Raw genomic sequence first — 17,051 nt, forward strand, 5'->3', positions numbered from 1 at the left:
TATTCACAATGTTTTAGCGTTTTGTAACAATTCCTGTGTTTATGAATACAGAAATCTCCCAAGTGGGGCTCCCGAGTGGCGCAGCGGTCTAAGGCACTGCATGTCAGTGCTAGAGGCGTCACTACAGACCCTGGTTCGATTCAAGGCTGTATCACAACCGGCTGTGATTGGGCGTACAATTGGCCCAGCGTCGTCCGGTTAGGGTTTGCCCGAGGTAGGCCGTCATTGTAAATAAGAATTTGTTCTTAACTGACTTGCCTAGTTAAATAAAGGTTAATAAATCCTCTAGTGACTCCCCATCCCGCATGCGGGAGTGTAATCCTCACCTGACACTAATTAGCATAACGCAACGGACATAAATATTCCAAGAAAATATTCCTATTCATGAAAATCACAAATGAAATATATTGGAGACACAGCTTAGCCTTTTGTTAATCACCTAGTCATCTCAGATTTTCAAAATATGCTTTACAGCCAAAGCTAGACAAGCATTTGTGTAAGTTTATCGATAGCCTAGCATAGCATTTTGTCCAGCTAGCAGCAGGTAACTTGGTCACGGAAATCAGAAAAGCAATCCAATTAAATCGTTTACTTTTGATGTGCTTCGGATGTTTTCACTCACGAGACTCCCAGTTAGATAGCAAATGTTCCTTTTTTCCAAAAATATTATTTTTGTAGGCGAAATAGCTCCGTTTGTTCTTCACGGTTGGCTGAGAAATCGCCCGGAAATTGCAGTCACGAAAAATATTCCAAAATAGCTCCATAATATCGACAGAAACATGGCAAACGTTGTTAATAATCAATCCTCAAGGTGTTTTTCAAATATCTCTTCGATAATATATCCATCGGGACAATTAGTTTTTCAGTAGGACCGATTGGAGTAATGGCTACCTCTGTATTTTACGCGAGAATCTCTCTGGGAGCATCAGGTGACCACTTGCGCAATGTAGCCGCTTACGGGTATTCTTCAACATAAATGCGTAAAACTACGTCACAATGCTGTAGACACCTTCGGGAATACGGAGAAAGAGTAATCTGGTTGATAGCCCATTCACTGCTCAATAGGGACGCATTGGAACGCAGCGCTTTCAAAACATGAGGCACTTCCGGATTGGATTTTTCTCTGGCTTTCGCCTGCAACATCAGTTCTGTTATACTCACAGACAATATTTTTACAGTTTTGGAAACTTTAGAGTGTTTTCTATCCTAAGCTGTCAATTATATGCATATTCTAGTATCTGGTCCTGACAAAATATCCCGTTTACTATGGGAACGTTTTTTCCCAAAAATGAAAATACTGCCCCCTAGTCACAACAGGTTTTAAATAAATACTTTTATTTTTATCACACTGCCAAATGAATGTGACAAATATCATAGAATTGCATGATGTTGATAGAAAAAGCATAAACCTCTGTCATGCAGAACATTGAGTCGTGTGGAATATAGCTGGGACGATACAATTTAAATTATCGCAGGCATTTTACTGTCATCGTTCATTACGACATGTAGCCTATAGTAGAGACTTGTGAAGTGAATTGAAATTGAACGTGAAGTGAATTGAAATTAAATAAGTTTGCTAATATTGTTAATAGGACAACTGATGAGTACAACCATCCAACAAGTAGTAGTAGTAGTAGTAGTTTAAAGGTGTCATGCCCTGACCATAGAGAGCCCTCGGGGTTCTCTATGGTGTTTTAGGTCAGGGCGTGACTAGGGGGGGTTCTAGGTATTATATTTCTATGTTGGTGTGTGTATGGTTCCCAATTTGAGGCCGCTGATGATCGTTGCCTCTAATTGGGGGATCATACTTAGCATGTCCTTTTTCCCACCTGCGATATGGGATATTGTTTTGTTTGAGTGACAATGTGCGCTACGCTACGTATTTCACGATCGTTATATCTGTGTTGTTTTGGAAGTGTCACTATCATTAAAAATGTGGAACTCTACTCACGCTGCGCCTTGGTCTAATTATTCATACGACGGTCGTGACAAAAGGATCATTTAAAAACCTACGGTGCACATTGTTATAGACGTATTGTTCTATTTGTCATTATGCCATAAATTCAGACAATATATTGTGATATGCATTTTTATCCATAACGCCCAGCTTTAGTGTAGAATCTTTCTATATGCGACCTTCTAAACATTGCGCCCCATTGAAAAAGTCTAAGACCCAGGTTTCTGAGAGTAGGATTCAAAGGTCAATAGGTCAAAAGTCAAAAGCTTATGGAGTCAGGGGTGTACTTCATCCTAAACAAAAATGTCTGTGTGTAAAAGGTCGGGGGTTCAGGTGGCGAGGTATGTGCCTCAGGCTGACACAGCCATCAAAGTCCCCACGTTGAGACAAGAGCCCCAATGTGTGTGTGTGTTATCCTGGGTTGAGTCAGGAGTCCTCCAGTTAAATGGCCAGCAGTGGCAATTCAAATAGCTGAGTGGCTATAGCTCCCTACCCCATGGAGAGCTTCAGGGACAAAGAGCAGCTTCCACTCAGCCATTATCAGGTCACACAGTATGACGCGTGTCACCAACTGTCATAACACCCGTCCACTGATGCCCAGAGGCACAACCGTCTCTGATAGGAAGTGACATGTGGTTTATGGCCAGGGCCAAAACATATTTTGAGAGCAGTTTGGCTCTGACCTTCATAGGCTGTTTTCAATCAAGATCTCAGCGATCACTGCCTCATTGCCTGCATCCGTAATGGGTCTGCGGCCAAACGACCACCCCTCATCACTGTCAAATGCTCCCTGAAACACTTCTGCGAGCAGGCCTTTCTAATCGACCTGGCCGGGGTATCCTGGAATGACATTGACCTCATCCCGTCAGTAGATGATGCCTAGCTATTCTTTAAAAGTGCCTTCCTCACCATCTTAAACAAGTATGCCCCTCTCAAAAAATGTAGAACGAGGAATAGATATAGTCCTTGGTTCACTCCAGACCGGTCTGCCCTTGACCAGCACAAAAACATCCTGTGGCGTTCTGCATTAGCATCGAATAGCCCCCGTGATATGCAACTTTTCAGGGAAGTAAGGAACAAATATACACAGGCAGTTAGAAAAGCTAAGACAAGCTTTTTCAAACAGGAATGTGCATCCTGTAGTACTAACTCAAAAAAGTTCTGGGACACTGTAAAGTCCATGGAGAATAAGAGCACCTCCTCCCAGCTGCCCACTGCTCTGAAGCTAGGAAACACTGTCACCACCGATAAATCCACTATAATTGAGAATTTCAATAAGCATTTCTCTTCGGCTGGCCATGTTTTCCACATGGCTACCCCTACCCCGGTCAACTGCCCAGCACCCTCCACAGCAACCCGCAGAAGCCCCCACCATTTCTCCTTTAGCCAAATACAGATAGCTGATGTTCTGAAAGAGCTGCAAAATCTGGACCCCTACAAATCAGCCGGGCTAGACAATCTGGACCATTTCTTTCTAAAATTATCTGCCGAAATTGTTGCAACCCCTATTACTAGCCTGTTCAACCTCTCTTTCGTATCGTCTGAGAATCCCAAAGATTGGAAAGCTGCCACGGTCATCCCCCTCTTCAAAGGGGGTGACACTCTAGACCCAAACTGCTACAGACCTATATCTATCCTACCCTGTCTTTCTAAGGTCTTCGAAAGCCAAGTTAACAAAGAGATTACTGACCATTTCGAATCCCACCGTACCTTCTCCGCTATGCAATCTGGTTTCAGAAGTGGTCATGGGTGCACCTCACCCACGCTCAAGGTTCTAAACAACATCATAACCGCCATCGATAAGAGACATTACTGTGCAGCCGTATTCATCGACCTGGCCTAGGCTTTCGACTCTGTCAATCACAACATTCTTATTGGCGACTCGACAGCCTTGGTTTCTCAAATGATTGCCTCGCCAGGTTTACCAACTACTTCTCTGATAGAGTTCAGTGTGTCAAATCGGAGGGCCTGTTGTCCGGACCTCTGGCAGTCTCTATGGGGGTGCCACAGGGTTCAATTCTCGGAACGACTCTCTTTTCTGTATACATCAATGATGTTGCTCTTGCTGCTGGTGATTCTCTGATCCACCTCTACGCAGACGACACTATTCTGTATACTTCTGGCCCCTCCTTGGACACTGTGTTAACTAACCTCCAGACGAGCTTCAATGCCATACAACTCTCCTTCCGTGGCCTCCAACTGCTCTTAAACGCACCCTCGTAAAACTGACCATTCTACCGATCCTCGACTTCGGTGATGTCATCTATAAAATAGCATCCAACACTTTACTCAACAAACTGGATGCAGTCTATCACAGTGCCATCCGTTTTGTCACCAAAGCCCCATACACTACCCACCATTGCGACCTGTACGCTCTCGTTGGTTGGCCCTCGCTTCATACTCGTCGCCAAACCCAGTGGCTACAGGTTATCTACAACTCTCTGCTAGTTAAGCCCCGCCTTATCTCAGCTCACTTGTAGCACGCGCTCCAGCAGGTATCTCCAGCAGGTATAGCTCACTGGTCACCCCCAAAGCCAATTCCTCTGGTCGTCTTTCCTTCCAGTTCTCTGCTGCCCATGACTGGAACGAATTGCGAAAATCTCTGAAGCTGGAGACTCACTAGCTTTAAGCACCAGCTGTCAGAGCAGCTTACAGATTACTGCACCTGTACATAACCCAACTGTAAACAGCCCATCTATCTACCTACCTCATCCCCACACTGGTATTTATTTATTTATTTTGCTCCTTTGCACGTCAGTATCTCTACCTGCACATTCACCTTCTGCCGATCTACCATTCCAGTGTTTAATTGCTATATTGTAATTACTTCGCCACCATGGCCTATTTATTTCCTTAACTTACCTCATTTGCACTCACTGTATATATACTTTTTGTTTTCTTTTGTTCTACTGTATTATTGACTGTATGTTTTGTTTATTCCATGTGTAACTCTGTGTTGTTGTATGTGTCGAATTTCTACGCTTTATCTTGGCCAGGTCGCAGTTGCAAATGAGAACTTGTTCTCAACTAGCCTACCTGGTTAAATAAAGGTGAAATAAATAAAAAAATTAAAAATTAAAAAATAGGCAAGAACTTCTACAAGGGCCAAAGGCTTGGTCTGTCTGTCCTCAAGTACATTGTGAGGTGAAAAGCCCACCAAAAGTCTAAAATTATTTTTGTGAGTGGGGAGTTCTGAACAAAAGGTCACCCCAATACAAAAGTCAAATACAAAATCATCCACTTCAGGAAAACATGCTCTTTTGGAGCCAAACATCCTCCTTAGACTTCTAGGCACCACATATCCTGGGCATAAACTTGTTTAACTGAAATGTCCTGCATATTTACGACTTTTTATTTTAGACCAATGAGAGTGTTCAAATGTCAAGAGTGGGCACATCTTACAACAGGTTTTATTTCATATACAGGCTCCATAGCTCCTAACTCAGTACTTTGTCTGAGTTAGGACCTGACAGGCATCATTGACTTGTGTAGATCCTGACTTATAAGGATTCCAGTCATTACTCTCTATGCAGACACAAACAGAATGAGATGTTTAGATAGTTTGTATCATAAAAAAAGACACTGGAAAGTGGAAATGGGAGCCAAATGTTTCAATTGTCTGCCAGTGCTGATATAGGCCTAGTGCTATCTGTAGAATCTTGGTATGATGACATCACTATCTAATCGATCAGTCTCTCTACAACTACCAATGTCAGGTTTCATTCTATTCACTCCTCTCGAAACACAATGGCATCCAGTGCAAGTACAGTTCAAGCTACTTCAAGCTAGGGAGACACGCGGTGGTGGCCCACGGAGAGAGACTGAGTCTAACAGCCTGAGGGAGATGCTTCAGAAGGCCATGTCTGAATAAACAACTTCTTAATTTAAAGACAATTCCCCAGGCATTTATAGAACACATACTCACACAATCTGTCTCGCTATTACACTCATTCCATTAGATAAAAAAACATTAGCACACCCATTCATTCTGTCCACACACACATGCACACGCACACACACACACACACACACACACACACACACACACACACACACACACACACACACACACACACACACACACACACACACACACACAGAGAGAGAGGTAGAGCCCAAAACTCCCTCCTAGGAGAGTGCCAGTGTCAATCACTGGGACTGGGAAAACTACAAAGCAGATCGAAGCTAAGCAGTTGGCATGGTTACTGAGGCTAACTGGTTCCAGTGATATATGGGGAGTGTTGCTTCATGCCAAATCAATTTCCTCATTATTTAAAAAGCAAAGCTTCTAGTAAATAATATGATACTATGAGCAATGTAATGGGAAAGTGATACCCGATTGCTGAAAATAGTTCCTTTCGAGCGCATGCTAGATAGTAACAACCAAAAGATGATCTCCGTGATGTTTATCAGAATTCTGCATCTATTCTCGGGCGAGTAACAACTCTGATTGGAGCATAAGGACGGGTTGTTTTGGGAGGGAGGGGAGATTTCCGAACACATTCCAATAGGTAAGCCATGCAAATCAGTGCCTATGTGACGCGTCAGCTATTCCTGGATATTCTTCAAAAAAACATACATCGAAAGAATATCTTGTGTGAAGCCAGTTCAATTCCATTTTACTGTAGTTCTTTAACATCCATCAGAGCAGTTTGGGTTATTATTCAAAGATACAAATCCTACAAAGGAACTGTTGCATACCAGAGAGTTCTAAACCACAGGTGCAGAAAAGAGGAGGGGGAAAGAGGAACCATTTACACAGGGTTTCACAAATGATTGATCATGATGAGAGATCCACTGCAGCTGGCTTATGGACATAAATGCTATTCAGATTTGTAATGCTTTAGATGAGGTGGTGGTGGTGGTACCCACAGCATTACATCAATTATCTTGGCATGGGACTTTGAATGGTGAGCTTAAGTTAAGGTCAAATGTGAGTTCACAATACAGAATATGAATCCATGTGAATATACAATATGTACATATATTGTCCGGTAGAGTACCTGTGCTTTGGCCAGTCTCTTCTCAAGCAGCTCTCTTTCTCTCTCCGTCTGCACCAGCCGCTTGTTCAGCTCCACCAAGTCCCCCTTCCACGAGGCCAGGGCTGTCAGCTGGAGCTACAGAGAAAGGGGAGAGAAGAGAGGGTTAGAACCATAACACACACACACACACACACACACAGGCATGGATACAAGCACACACATACACAGACCAAGTTACAACAGATACAATGATTACAGAGAACACACACTTCCAACCTCCACACTCTCCCTCGAAGAGTTTAAGCCCTGATACAGAACAGAGAGAGCGTTAACACTTTATCATGTGGAGCATGTAGAATTTTCACTTGGGTGGGCTGAGGAGTCACGCACACACAAGCCCGTTCAGCTGCCTGAGGACTCTATTCAGTTAGCCTGCTCACAGTCATTCTTTAAGCCTTATACATTTCTAATGCCAAAAATCGACTTAGGCCCACATTTTCCATGGAAAAATATGAACAAGGTTTTTAAATGGTAGATTAAGACTAACAAAATAAACAAAAAAAACACAGTCCTACTTTCTCATATCGAGAAGAAAGTCTCACAAAAGATATGCCTAGGGGCATTAGAAAACTCTTACCCCTTACCTCAGCATACTGCAACAGAAAAACACAGCAAACTTCTCTGCGACAACCTTTGTTTCATCATGCAGTGTGGAGGCTTAACTTTTAGAGAGGAATTAGAGCTGTCATGACTAGGCAGAGACTGAGTGCAGATACAAATGGGGCTGCATGCCACTAAGCTACAATGAGAGTCCTTTCCAAACTAGACAAAAGGAGCAGACTTGGTTTTCAAGGGAAGAAAAAAAAAGACAGACCAACCTCCATATATACCCAACACAGATCTGTGATGCTAAAGTTAGCCTCCACTGCTAACCTAACTCAAACCAGCCCCTGAGGATTTATTTTCACTACTTGAGTTCTATCTGTAGTACAGTGGTTCCAAAACCTTCTGAGACCAAACTAAACCACTTCTAATTTTCTTGTGGATCTCTAGACAAAGAAATGTTACTAGCCTAACCTTTGACCATTTTTTTTTTTTACATCACCTTTATTTAACCAGTTGAGAACAAGTTCTCATTTACAACTGCGACCTGGCCAAGAATAAAGCAAAGCAGTTCGACACACAACAACACAGAGTTACACATGGAATAAATAAACATACAGTCAATAATACAGTAGAAAAAATCTATATACAGTCTGTGCAAATGAGGTAAGATTAGGGAGGTAAGGTAAAAAATAATAAGTAATTACAATATACCAATTAAACACTGAATGTACAGGTAGAGATACTGGGGTGCAAAGGAGCAAGATAAATAAATAAATACAGTATAGGGATGAGGTAGTTGGGTGGGCTATATTACAGATGGGCTATGTGCAGTGATCTGTGAGCTGCACTGACAGCTGGTGCTTAAAGCTAGTGTGGGAGATACGAGTCTCCAGCATCAGTGATTTTTGCAGTTTGTTCCAGTCATTGGCAGCAGAGAACTGGAAGGAAAGGCGGCCAAATGAGAAATTGGCTTTGGGGTGACTAGTGAGATATACCTGCTGGAGAGAGTGCTACGGGTGGGTGTTGCTATGGTGACCAGTGAGCTGAGATAAGGCAGGGCTTTACCTAGCAGAGACTTGTAGATGACCTGGAGCCAGTGAGTTTGGCGACGAATATGAAGCGAGGGCCAGCCAACGAGAGCGCATAGGTTGCAATGGTGGGTAGTATATGGGGCTTTGGTGACAAAACGGATGTCACTGTGATAGACTGCATCCAATTTGCTGAGTAGAGTGTTGGGGGCTATTTTGTAAATGACATCGCCGAAGTCGAGGATCGGTAGGATGGTCGGTTTTACGAGGGTATGTTTGGCAGCATGAGTGAAAGATGCTTTTTTGCGAAATAGGAAGCCGATTCTAGATTTAATTTTGGATTGGAGATGTTTGATGTGAGTCTCGAAGGAGAGTTTACAGTCTAACCAGACACGTAGGTATTTGTAGTTGTCCACATATTTTAAGTCAGAACCATCCAGAGTAGTGATGCTGGACGGGCGGGCAGGTGCAGGCAGCGATCAGTTGAAGAGCATGCATTTAGTTTTACTTGCATTTAAGAGCAGTTGCAGTCAACGGAAGGAGATTGGTATGGCATTGAAGCTCGTCTGGAGGTTAGTTAACACAGTGTCCAAAGAAGGGCCAGAAGTATACAGAATGGTCTCATCTACGTAGAGGTGGATCAGAGAATCACCAGGAACAAGAGCGACAGCACAATCTCAAGAAAAAAAAACAGCAATAATTGTCCGCAACCCACCATTTGGCAAACAGGCTACACAAAAACAATTCAAAACATGCATGTAGTCCATACAGGCTTACAATAATTCAAGGAGAATCTTTTGGACTCAGTACTTTCTACAAGAACTCCTGAATAGTACATTCTTGGTGAAAAGTCAGCTACACAGTACTCAAAAAGAAAGTGTTGTTCATTCACACAACTTCAAGGTGAATCTTTTCTTCACACCATTTCACTATTCCTACATTTCTTTATACACAGAACTCCATACAAAGACTATTTTACTACCATAACTCTGGACAGAACAAGTACAGTATGTATTGTTGCGTAAGCAGCGGTGTGAATGAATTAACCAGCGATACTGTGTTCCCTCTGCCGTCTCTGATCAGTCCTGAGGGAGAGAAACACCTTGAATTAATCCTCTCAGGAAGTGCTCACCTGCTATTCAGAATGGGCCATTAACACTCAATCAGAGAAGGATGGAGGGAGCATTTCAAAAAAGCCCTAATTCATAGATAATATAAATCAATCTAGGATTAGATCGATACAGTATTAGCTTTTATATTGATATACTGTATAACACTGTAGTGTGCATGAAAACTTAGGTTAGGCCTGCATGATAAGTCAAGTGAGTGAGACAATGACATAATTCAATGCCTTGTGCCTAGTTTTACCAGTAATCACCATTTGCTCAACTGAAGGGGCCAACCACCAGAACTAACATTACTTCAACAGGAAACCCTGTTCGGTCCACATCCAATCGATTGTTTGTGTAGCCTGTTTGCCAAATGGTTGGTTGCGGCCAATTCTTACTGGGTTTTGGCATGAGATTGTGCTGTGGTCACGGGAGATAGAGATCAGAGGTAAAAGGAGGAAATGACATGGGAGACAGAAAGGCAGGCAGAGGCATGACGTAGAGGTAATTGGTGACCCCATACAATATTTATTTATTTTACTTACTCTCTCATAATGACAAAGCGAAAAAGGGGTTTTAGAAAATTTGGCAAATGTATTAAAAATAAAAAAGCAGAAATAGCTTATTTACATAAGTATTCAGACACTTTGCTTTGAGACTTGAAATTGAGCTCAGGTGCATCCTGTTTCCATTGATCATCCTTGAGATGTTTCTACAACTTGACTGGAGTCCACCTGTGGTGAGTTCAATTGATTTGACATGATTTGGGAAAGCACACACATCTATATAGGGTCCCACAGTTGACAGTGAATGTCAGAGCACAGGATTGTGTCAAGGCATAGATCTGGGTAAGGAAGGAACCCAATGGTCACTCTAACAGAGCTCCAGAGTTCCTATGTGGAGATGGGAGAACCTTCCAGACGAACAACCTTCTCTACAGCACCCCAACAAGATGTATTTCTCGCACAGAATAGGTTGACTTTTGTACTATGGGGGATAGTAGATTGACATAGACTAGTGTTTTTGCTGTTTGTTAGGCCCACTCATATTGCTGGCTGACAAAGTAAATGTGGACAGATCTTCCAATAACTTCAATATGGATCTCCGAATTATGGAATATGGATCTCCGCATGCTGTTGCGTCCCTAATGTGTTTGTCTTTACTGTGAGAAAGACCCGATCACGGGATGGAGAGGCATGTAGGTGAAAGGTACATAAAAAGGGCACAACGCAGCACTCCGGGCCAAGGGCACAACGCAGCACTCCAAGGGCACAACGCAGCACTCCAAGGGCACAACGCAGCACTCCGGGCCAAGGGCACAACGCAGCACTCCGGGCCAAGGGCACAACGCAGCACTCCGGGCCAAGGGCACAACGCAGCACTCCGGGCCAAGGGCACAACGCAGCACTCCGGGCCAAGGGCACAACGCAGCACTCCGGGCCAAGGGCACAACGCAGCACTCCGGGCCAAGGGCACACTGGCCGCAAAAGGCAGGGATTTTTTTCGGGTGCATTACGGCCACAAAGGCAAGGCCAACATGAAATTCGAAGCATTATCAAGTGCTTGTCAAATTGTGAATGAGAGACTAATGAAGTGTGTACAGCCTGCGCAAAAAAAAACAAGCAAGGCTCATGCATTTCAAACAACTTTTTTCAAATCATCATTAGAGTCGCATCACACAGCCTTACAATGTATTAAAAACCTAAACATATAGCCCAACATTTGTAGAACGACTAAAGTTACATTAATAATAACTATAAGTAAAGCATATAGAAGTACCTATTTCTTTGTTAACCGCTCAACACAGAATAGCCGCATGTGCGCTCGCCCTCCCTTTGTTCAATTGTATTTTTCATACTATAAAATAATGCCATAAGCAAATCTTGTCTGCTAAATGAGCTAGTGTAGCCCACAGACATTTGGCATAGCCAGATGAGGACCTAACATAAGAACAACTCAGAGTATGCTATTCTGTTCTTCTGAAATAGACTACATTTTTTTCATATCATGCTTCTTTAGACCTGTGTAAAATAAACAATGGATTTATTGTGAAGGTGTAAGCTATATTACATGGATTTATAAGACTTATTAAAATATAGATGTTCCAATGGTCTGCATCAGTGGCTTGAGGCTGTGTGTGGAAGCCAGGAGATGCTAAATGTGTTTGTTAATTAATGGTCAATAACCGTGAGACCGACAGTTATTTGCTTGACAAACACCGTCTGACCGCCACAGCCCTACTTATGTAAATGTGATATTTCTGCTTAGATTTTTAATACATTTGCAAACATGGGAAAAAAAAAAAGGTTTTGCTTTGTCATTATGGGGTATTGTGTGTAGAATGATGAGGGGGAAAAAAACATTTAATCCATTTTAGAATAAGATTGTAGCGTAACAAAATGTGGAAAAAGTCAAGGAGTCTGAACACATTCCGAATACACTGCATGTTGAAGAGGGTGGGGGCTCAAGGGGGGTCGCTGTCTCACCCCATGGCACCGTGGAAAAAAGTGTTTTTTGCCAATTGTTGTTTGTGTACATGGATTTTATAATATCGTATGTTTTCCCCCCAACACCGCTTTCCATAAATTTGTATAGTAGACCTCATGCCAAATTGAGTCAAAAGATTTTTTGAAATCAACAAAGTATGAGAAGAGTTTGCCTCTACATCTCTCTCTGTCTCCCCTAGCCATTTCAGCTTCTAGGGGCAAGTTCTCATGGGTAAAATGATAGAGCCCCATGATGCACCTCCATTATCTATGTTGAGGGAGTAGGGGGCAGGGTGGTTCTACAGGTGCCACCCAGCAATCCAGAAGTGTCCTTTTCAGATGGAGGGCAATCCTCTAACATCTCCATCAGTACCACTCAGTGTGTCCATGTCAACCTTACACACCTTCCTTTAAAATAGCCTAAAGCATGACCCTTTCATTCTAATATTACTTACCAGAAAGAGAAGGTAGAGATACATTACCAGGTAGAGATACATTATCATTAGTGGATAATGGAAAAGTCAAATCTAGCAATTAAATGCAAGACAGTGCCGTATATCAAAATGGTATCCACATGGTCAGTTATGTATGCTCAACAATTTGAGTCAAATTGAGTAATCTGAAAGCTACATACTCATTGACCTTATGAAGGTTGTCCCCAATCTGTGTCTGTGAGCTATTAACTGAAGATAAAAGGTCTTGATGCCTCTACCACCATTGTAAAAATCAGAAGACCTACAGTACAGGGGGTTTTGTACTCTAGAGCCTATGGCTAAACCCAAGCTATAAAAGTCAAACACTAGGTAGTGAGTAGGATGTTTGTACTGTGTACACTACCAAGAGTAGAAATGTGTACTAATTAGGGCAACATTGTACATTAGCCATCACTAAGGCAGAATGAAGCAGGTACAAGCTTTATTCAGCCTAACTATGCAGCTTATTTATCAAATAGCTACCCTTACTCAGGCCAGAAGAAAAAAAACGTCAACCAATGGAAGGATGAATTGCCCGGTCAGGGTCCACAAAAAGAAGCTCCAAAGAGGCTGGAAGCAATCTCTCACCTCGCCGCCTTGCACCAAAAATAGTTTGGTGCTCCACATGCTGAGGGAAGTCGACGTGATTCATTTGTCTAATTTGTGTTATGGCTTAGAAGACAGAGACAAATGGATCACATGGGAAGTCTTCGATGCGGAGGCTAATTTAATACATTAGAGCCAGGCCTTGTGTTCTACATTTTATTTTGCCAAAGCTGCAGCAATCCGCAGAGTTCTTTTCAGGGCAAGTGGAAAAACGTGGCCTTGCCGGCTGATGGCAGAATGCTAACACTGAAGCTTTTCTGTGTTGAGATTCATTGCTCTCCTGATTGAACTCAGATATAGGGTCAGTTTTACCCTTAACAATCAGAGCCTTAACAGTTAGGTCAGGGGTTTCAAACATGCAGTTCAATAGACATTTATTCCCCCCACTTGTGCTCGCAATTGAATTGGTATAGAACAATTCATGCAACAGTACCTCCTAGCGCATTAAACGAAATGAGGCAAGAAATTGCTTCATGTAGAATTATTTTATATCATAATGAACACAGTGTACAAAACAATAGGAACACCATCCCAATACTGAGTTGAACGCGCTTTTGCCTTCAGAACAGTCTAAATTCATTGTGGCATGGACAACGTGTCGAAAGCATTCCACAATGATGCTAGCCCATGTTGACTCCACTGCTTCCAACAGTAGTGTCAAGTTGGCTGGATGTCCTTTGGGTGATGGACCATTCTTGATACACACTGGAAACTGTTGAGTTTGAAAAACCCAGCAGCTCTACAGACAATTCCTTCGACTTCATGGCTTGGTTTTTGCTCTGATTTGCACTGTCAACTGTGGGACCTTTATATAGACAGGTTTGTGCGCCTTTCCAAATCATGTCCAATCAATGGAATTTAACACAGGTGGACTCCAATCAAGTTGTAGAAACATCCTAAGGATGATCAATGGAAACAGGACGCACCTGCACTCAATTTCAAGACTCATAGCAAAGGGTTTGAATACTTATGTAAATAAAAAACAAAAATGTCTAAAAACCTGTTTTTGCTTTGTCATTATGGGGAATTGTGTGTAGATTGCTGAGGATTAAAAAACACATGTTTAAACCATTTTAAAATAAGGCTGTAATGTAACAAAATGTGGAAGAAGTCAAGGGGTCTGAATACCTTCTGAAGGCACTGTAATGTTTGGTATACTCAGTTTAGGTAAAATGTGGTGTAGGATTGCAAAATTCCAGGAACTTTAATACAGTCCCAAGTTCTCTCGATATCCCAGATACAGGAAGGAATAAGCAGAAAATCCGGTATCCTGCAACCAGGATTTCTGGAAAACCAGGGAATTTATTGAAAGTTCCCAGGAATTTTGCAACCCTACTGTGGCATAGAATTGTTTTGTTGTTCTTGTTATTAGCCCCAGTATATGGCCTCCTGACAACTCCCTTCACAGACATGGGCCTTTAGTCAAATTAACTTAACTTCCAATGCAGAGGGGCGTCTAGTAGGTTAACATACATGTGCAACCCTGTGCATGTGACTAAATCAAAATCTAATCTAATCTACAAAACTGATTTGGGATCAAATGGCTTTGCTGAGGTATATCTCATTATGAAAGTGCCAACAGGTTAGCATGTTAGGCTAGGCAGTGTTTTAAAGGCTCTCCTAGTGGTATGCGTCTGTGTGACATTCTGACAGCCTATATTCACACACATCCTATTTACTTTGAGGAAATGTCTGGATGCCACATGGGAAGTGGTCTTCCCTCCTTTCGGCATTCCACCCATATGTCACTTGTCATTTCTCAGGGATTATAATTACCTTAAAAGCATTGGAATTTCCGGAGAAACCCACACACGCCAACCCTCCGACCCTTAATACCTCCACCTCTCCCCAATGCCCCCACCCCATCTAGGCACACAGGTCTCTCACAAGGACATTGTACTGTATCCCTAGGAATACTTTGTATACGAACCTGCCAAAAATAATTTTCAATAAATTGTTGCTTACCATGACAGCTAGGCTACATTTGCCGTGATGGGAGTGGGATGGCATAAACACCAGGAATGGTCATAGAGAGTCCCTAAATGAGATTCGAAAGTGTAACCTTGAGCCCAGGGAAAGCTAACTCCATGCTGATACAGACTAGAGGTCGACCGATTATGATTTTTCAACGCCGATACCGATAACGATTATTGGAGGACAAAAAAAGCCAGTACCGATTAATTGGCCGATTTTTAAAATGTATTTGTAATAATGACAATTACAACAATACTGAATGAACACTTATTTTAACTTAATATCAATAAATATAATACATCAATACAATTTTGTCTCACATGAATAATGAAACATGTTCAATTTGGTTTAAATAATGCAAAAACAAAGTGTTGGAGAAGAAAGTTAAAGTGCAATATGTGCCATGTAAGAAAGCTAACGTTTAAGTTCCTTGCTCAGAACATGAGAACATATGAAAGCTGGTGGTTCCTTTTAACATGAGTCGTCAATATTCCCAGGTAAGACGTTTTAGGTTGTAGTTATTATAGGAATTATAGGACTATTTCTCTCTATACCATTTGTATTTCATATACCTTTGACTATTGGATGTTCCTTATAGGTACTTTAGTATTGCCAGTGTAACAGTATAGCTTCCGTCCCTCTCCTCGCCCCTACCTGGGCTTGAACCAGGAACACAACGACAACAGCCACCCTCGAAGCAGCGTTACCCATGCAGAGCAAGGGGAACAACTACTCCAAGTCTCAGAGCAAGTGATGTTTGAAACGCTATTAGCACGCACCCCGCTAACTAGTTAGCCATTTCACATCACATTGTTACACCAGCCTAATCTCGGGAGTTGATAGGTCATAAACAGCAGAGCTGCTGGCAAAATGCACGAAAGTGCTGTTTGAATGAATGCTTATGAGCCTGCTGGTGCCTACCATCGCTCAGTCAGACTGCTCTATCAAATCATAGACTTAATTATACCATAATAACACACAGAAAAGCGAGCCTTAGGTCATTAATATGGTAGAATCCGGAAACTATCATCTCGAAAACAAGACGTTTATTCTTTCAGTGAAATACGGAACCGTTCCATATTTTATCTAACGGGTGGCATCCATCAATCTAAATATTCCTGTTACATTGCACAACCTTCAATGTTATGCCATAATTATGTAACATTTGGGCAAATTAATTCGCAATGAGCCAGGTGGCCAAACTGTTGCATATACCCTGACTCTGTGTGCAATGAACGCAAGAGAAGTGACACAATTTCACCTGGTTAATATTGCCTGGTAACCTGGATTTCTTTTAGCTAAATATGCCCTTTAGCTAAAAAAATATATCCTTCTGTGTATTGATTTTAAGAAATGCATTGATGTTCATGGTTAGGTACACGTTGGAGCAACGACAGTCCTTTTTTGCGAATGCGCACTGCAACGATTATATGCTACGCAGGACACGCTAGATAAACTAGTAATATCATCAACCATGTGTAGTTATAACTAGTGATTATGATTGATTAAGTTCAATGCTAGCTAGCAACTTAACTTGGCTTCTTACTGCCTTCGCGTAACAGGCGGGCTCCTCGTGAGGCAGGTGGTTAAGAGCGTTGGACTAGTTTTATTTTTTAAAATATTTTTTGTTGTTGAATTTTATCCGTTTTTCTCCCCAATTGCATCAAATTGTTTTAGTAGCTACTATCTTGTCTCATCGCTACAACTCCCGTACGGGCTCGTGAAAGACGAAGGTTGAAAGTCATGCGTCCTCCGATACACAACCCAACCAAGCCGCACTGCTTCTTAACACAGCGCGCATCCAACCCGGAAGCCAGCCGCACCAATGTG

The 17,051-nt window shown here is 42.2% G+C and overlaps 1 protein-coding gene across 3 annotated transcripts in view; it reads right to left on the reverse strand.

The window, feature by feature from the left end:
- Positions 1 to 17,051, reverse strand: part of LOC118384859 (colorectal mutant cancer protein-like) — a 126,486-nt gene that overhangs the window by 62,049 nt on the left and 47,386 nt on the right. For all 3 annotated transcript variants that reach the window (XM_052521157.1, XM_052521156.1, XM_052521158.1), the window contains one exon: positions 6,961 to 7,074. In XM_052521157.1, the coding sequence (XP_052377117.1) occupies positions 6,961 to 7,074 (114 nt within the window). The remainder of the gene's footprint in view (positions 1 to 6,960; positions 7,075 to 17,051) is intronic.

Source organism: Oncorhynchus keta, chromosome 6 (genome assembly GCF_023373465.1).
Source record: "Oncorhynchus keta strain PuntledgeMale-10-30-2019 chromosome 6, Oket_V2, whole genome shotgun sequence".
Lineage (NCBI taxonomy): Eukaryota > Metazoa > Chordata > Actinopteri > Salmoniformes > Salmonidae > Oncorhynchus > Oncorhynchus keta.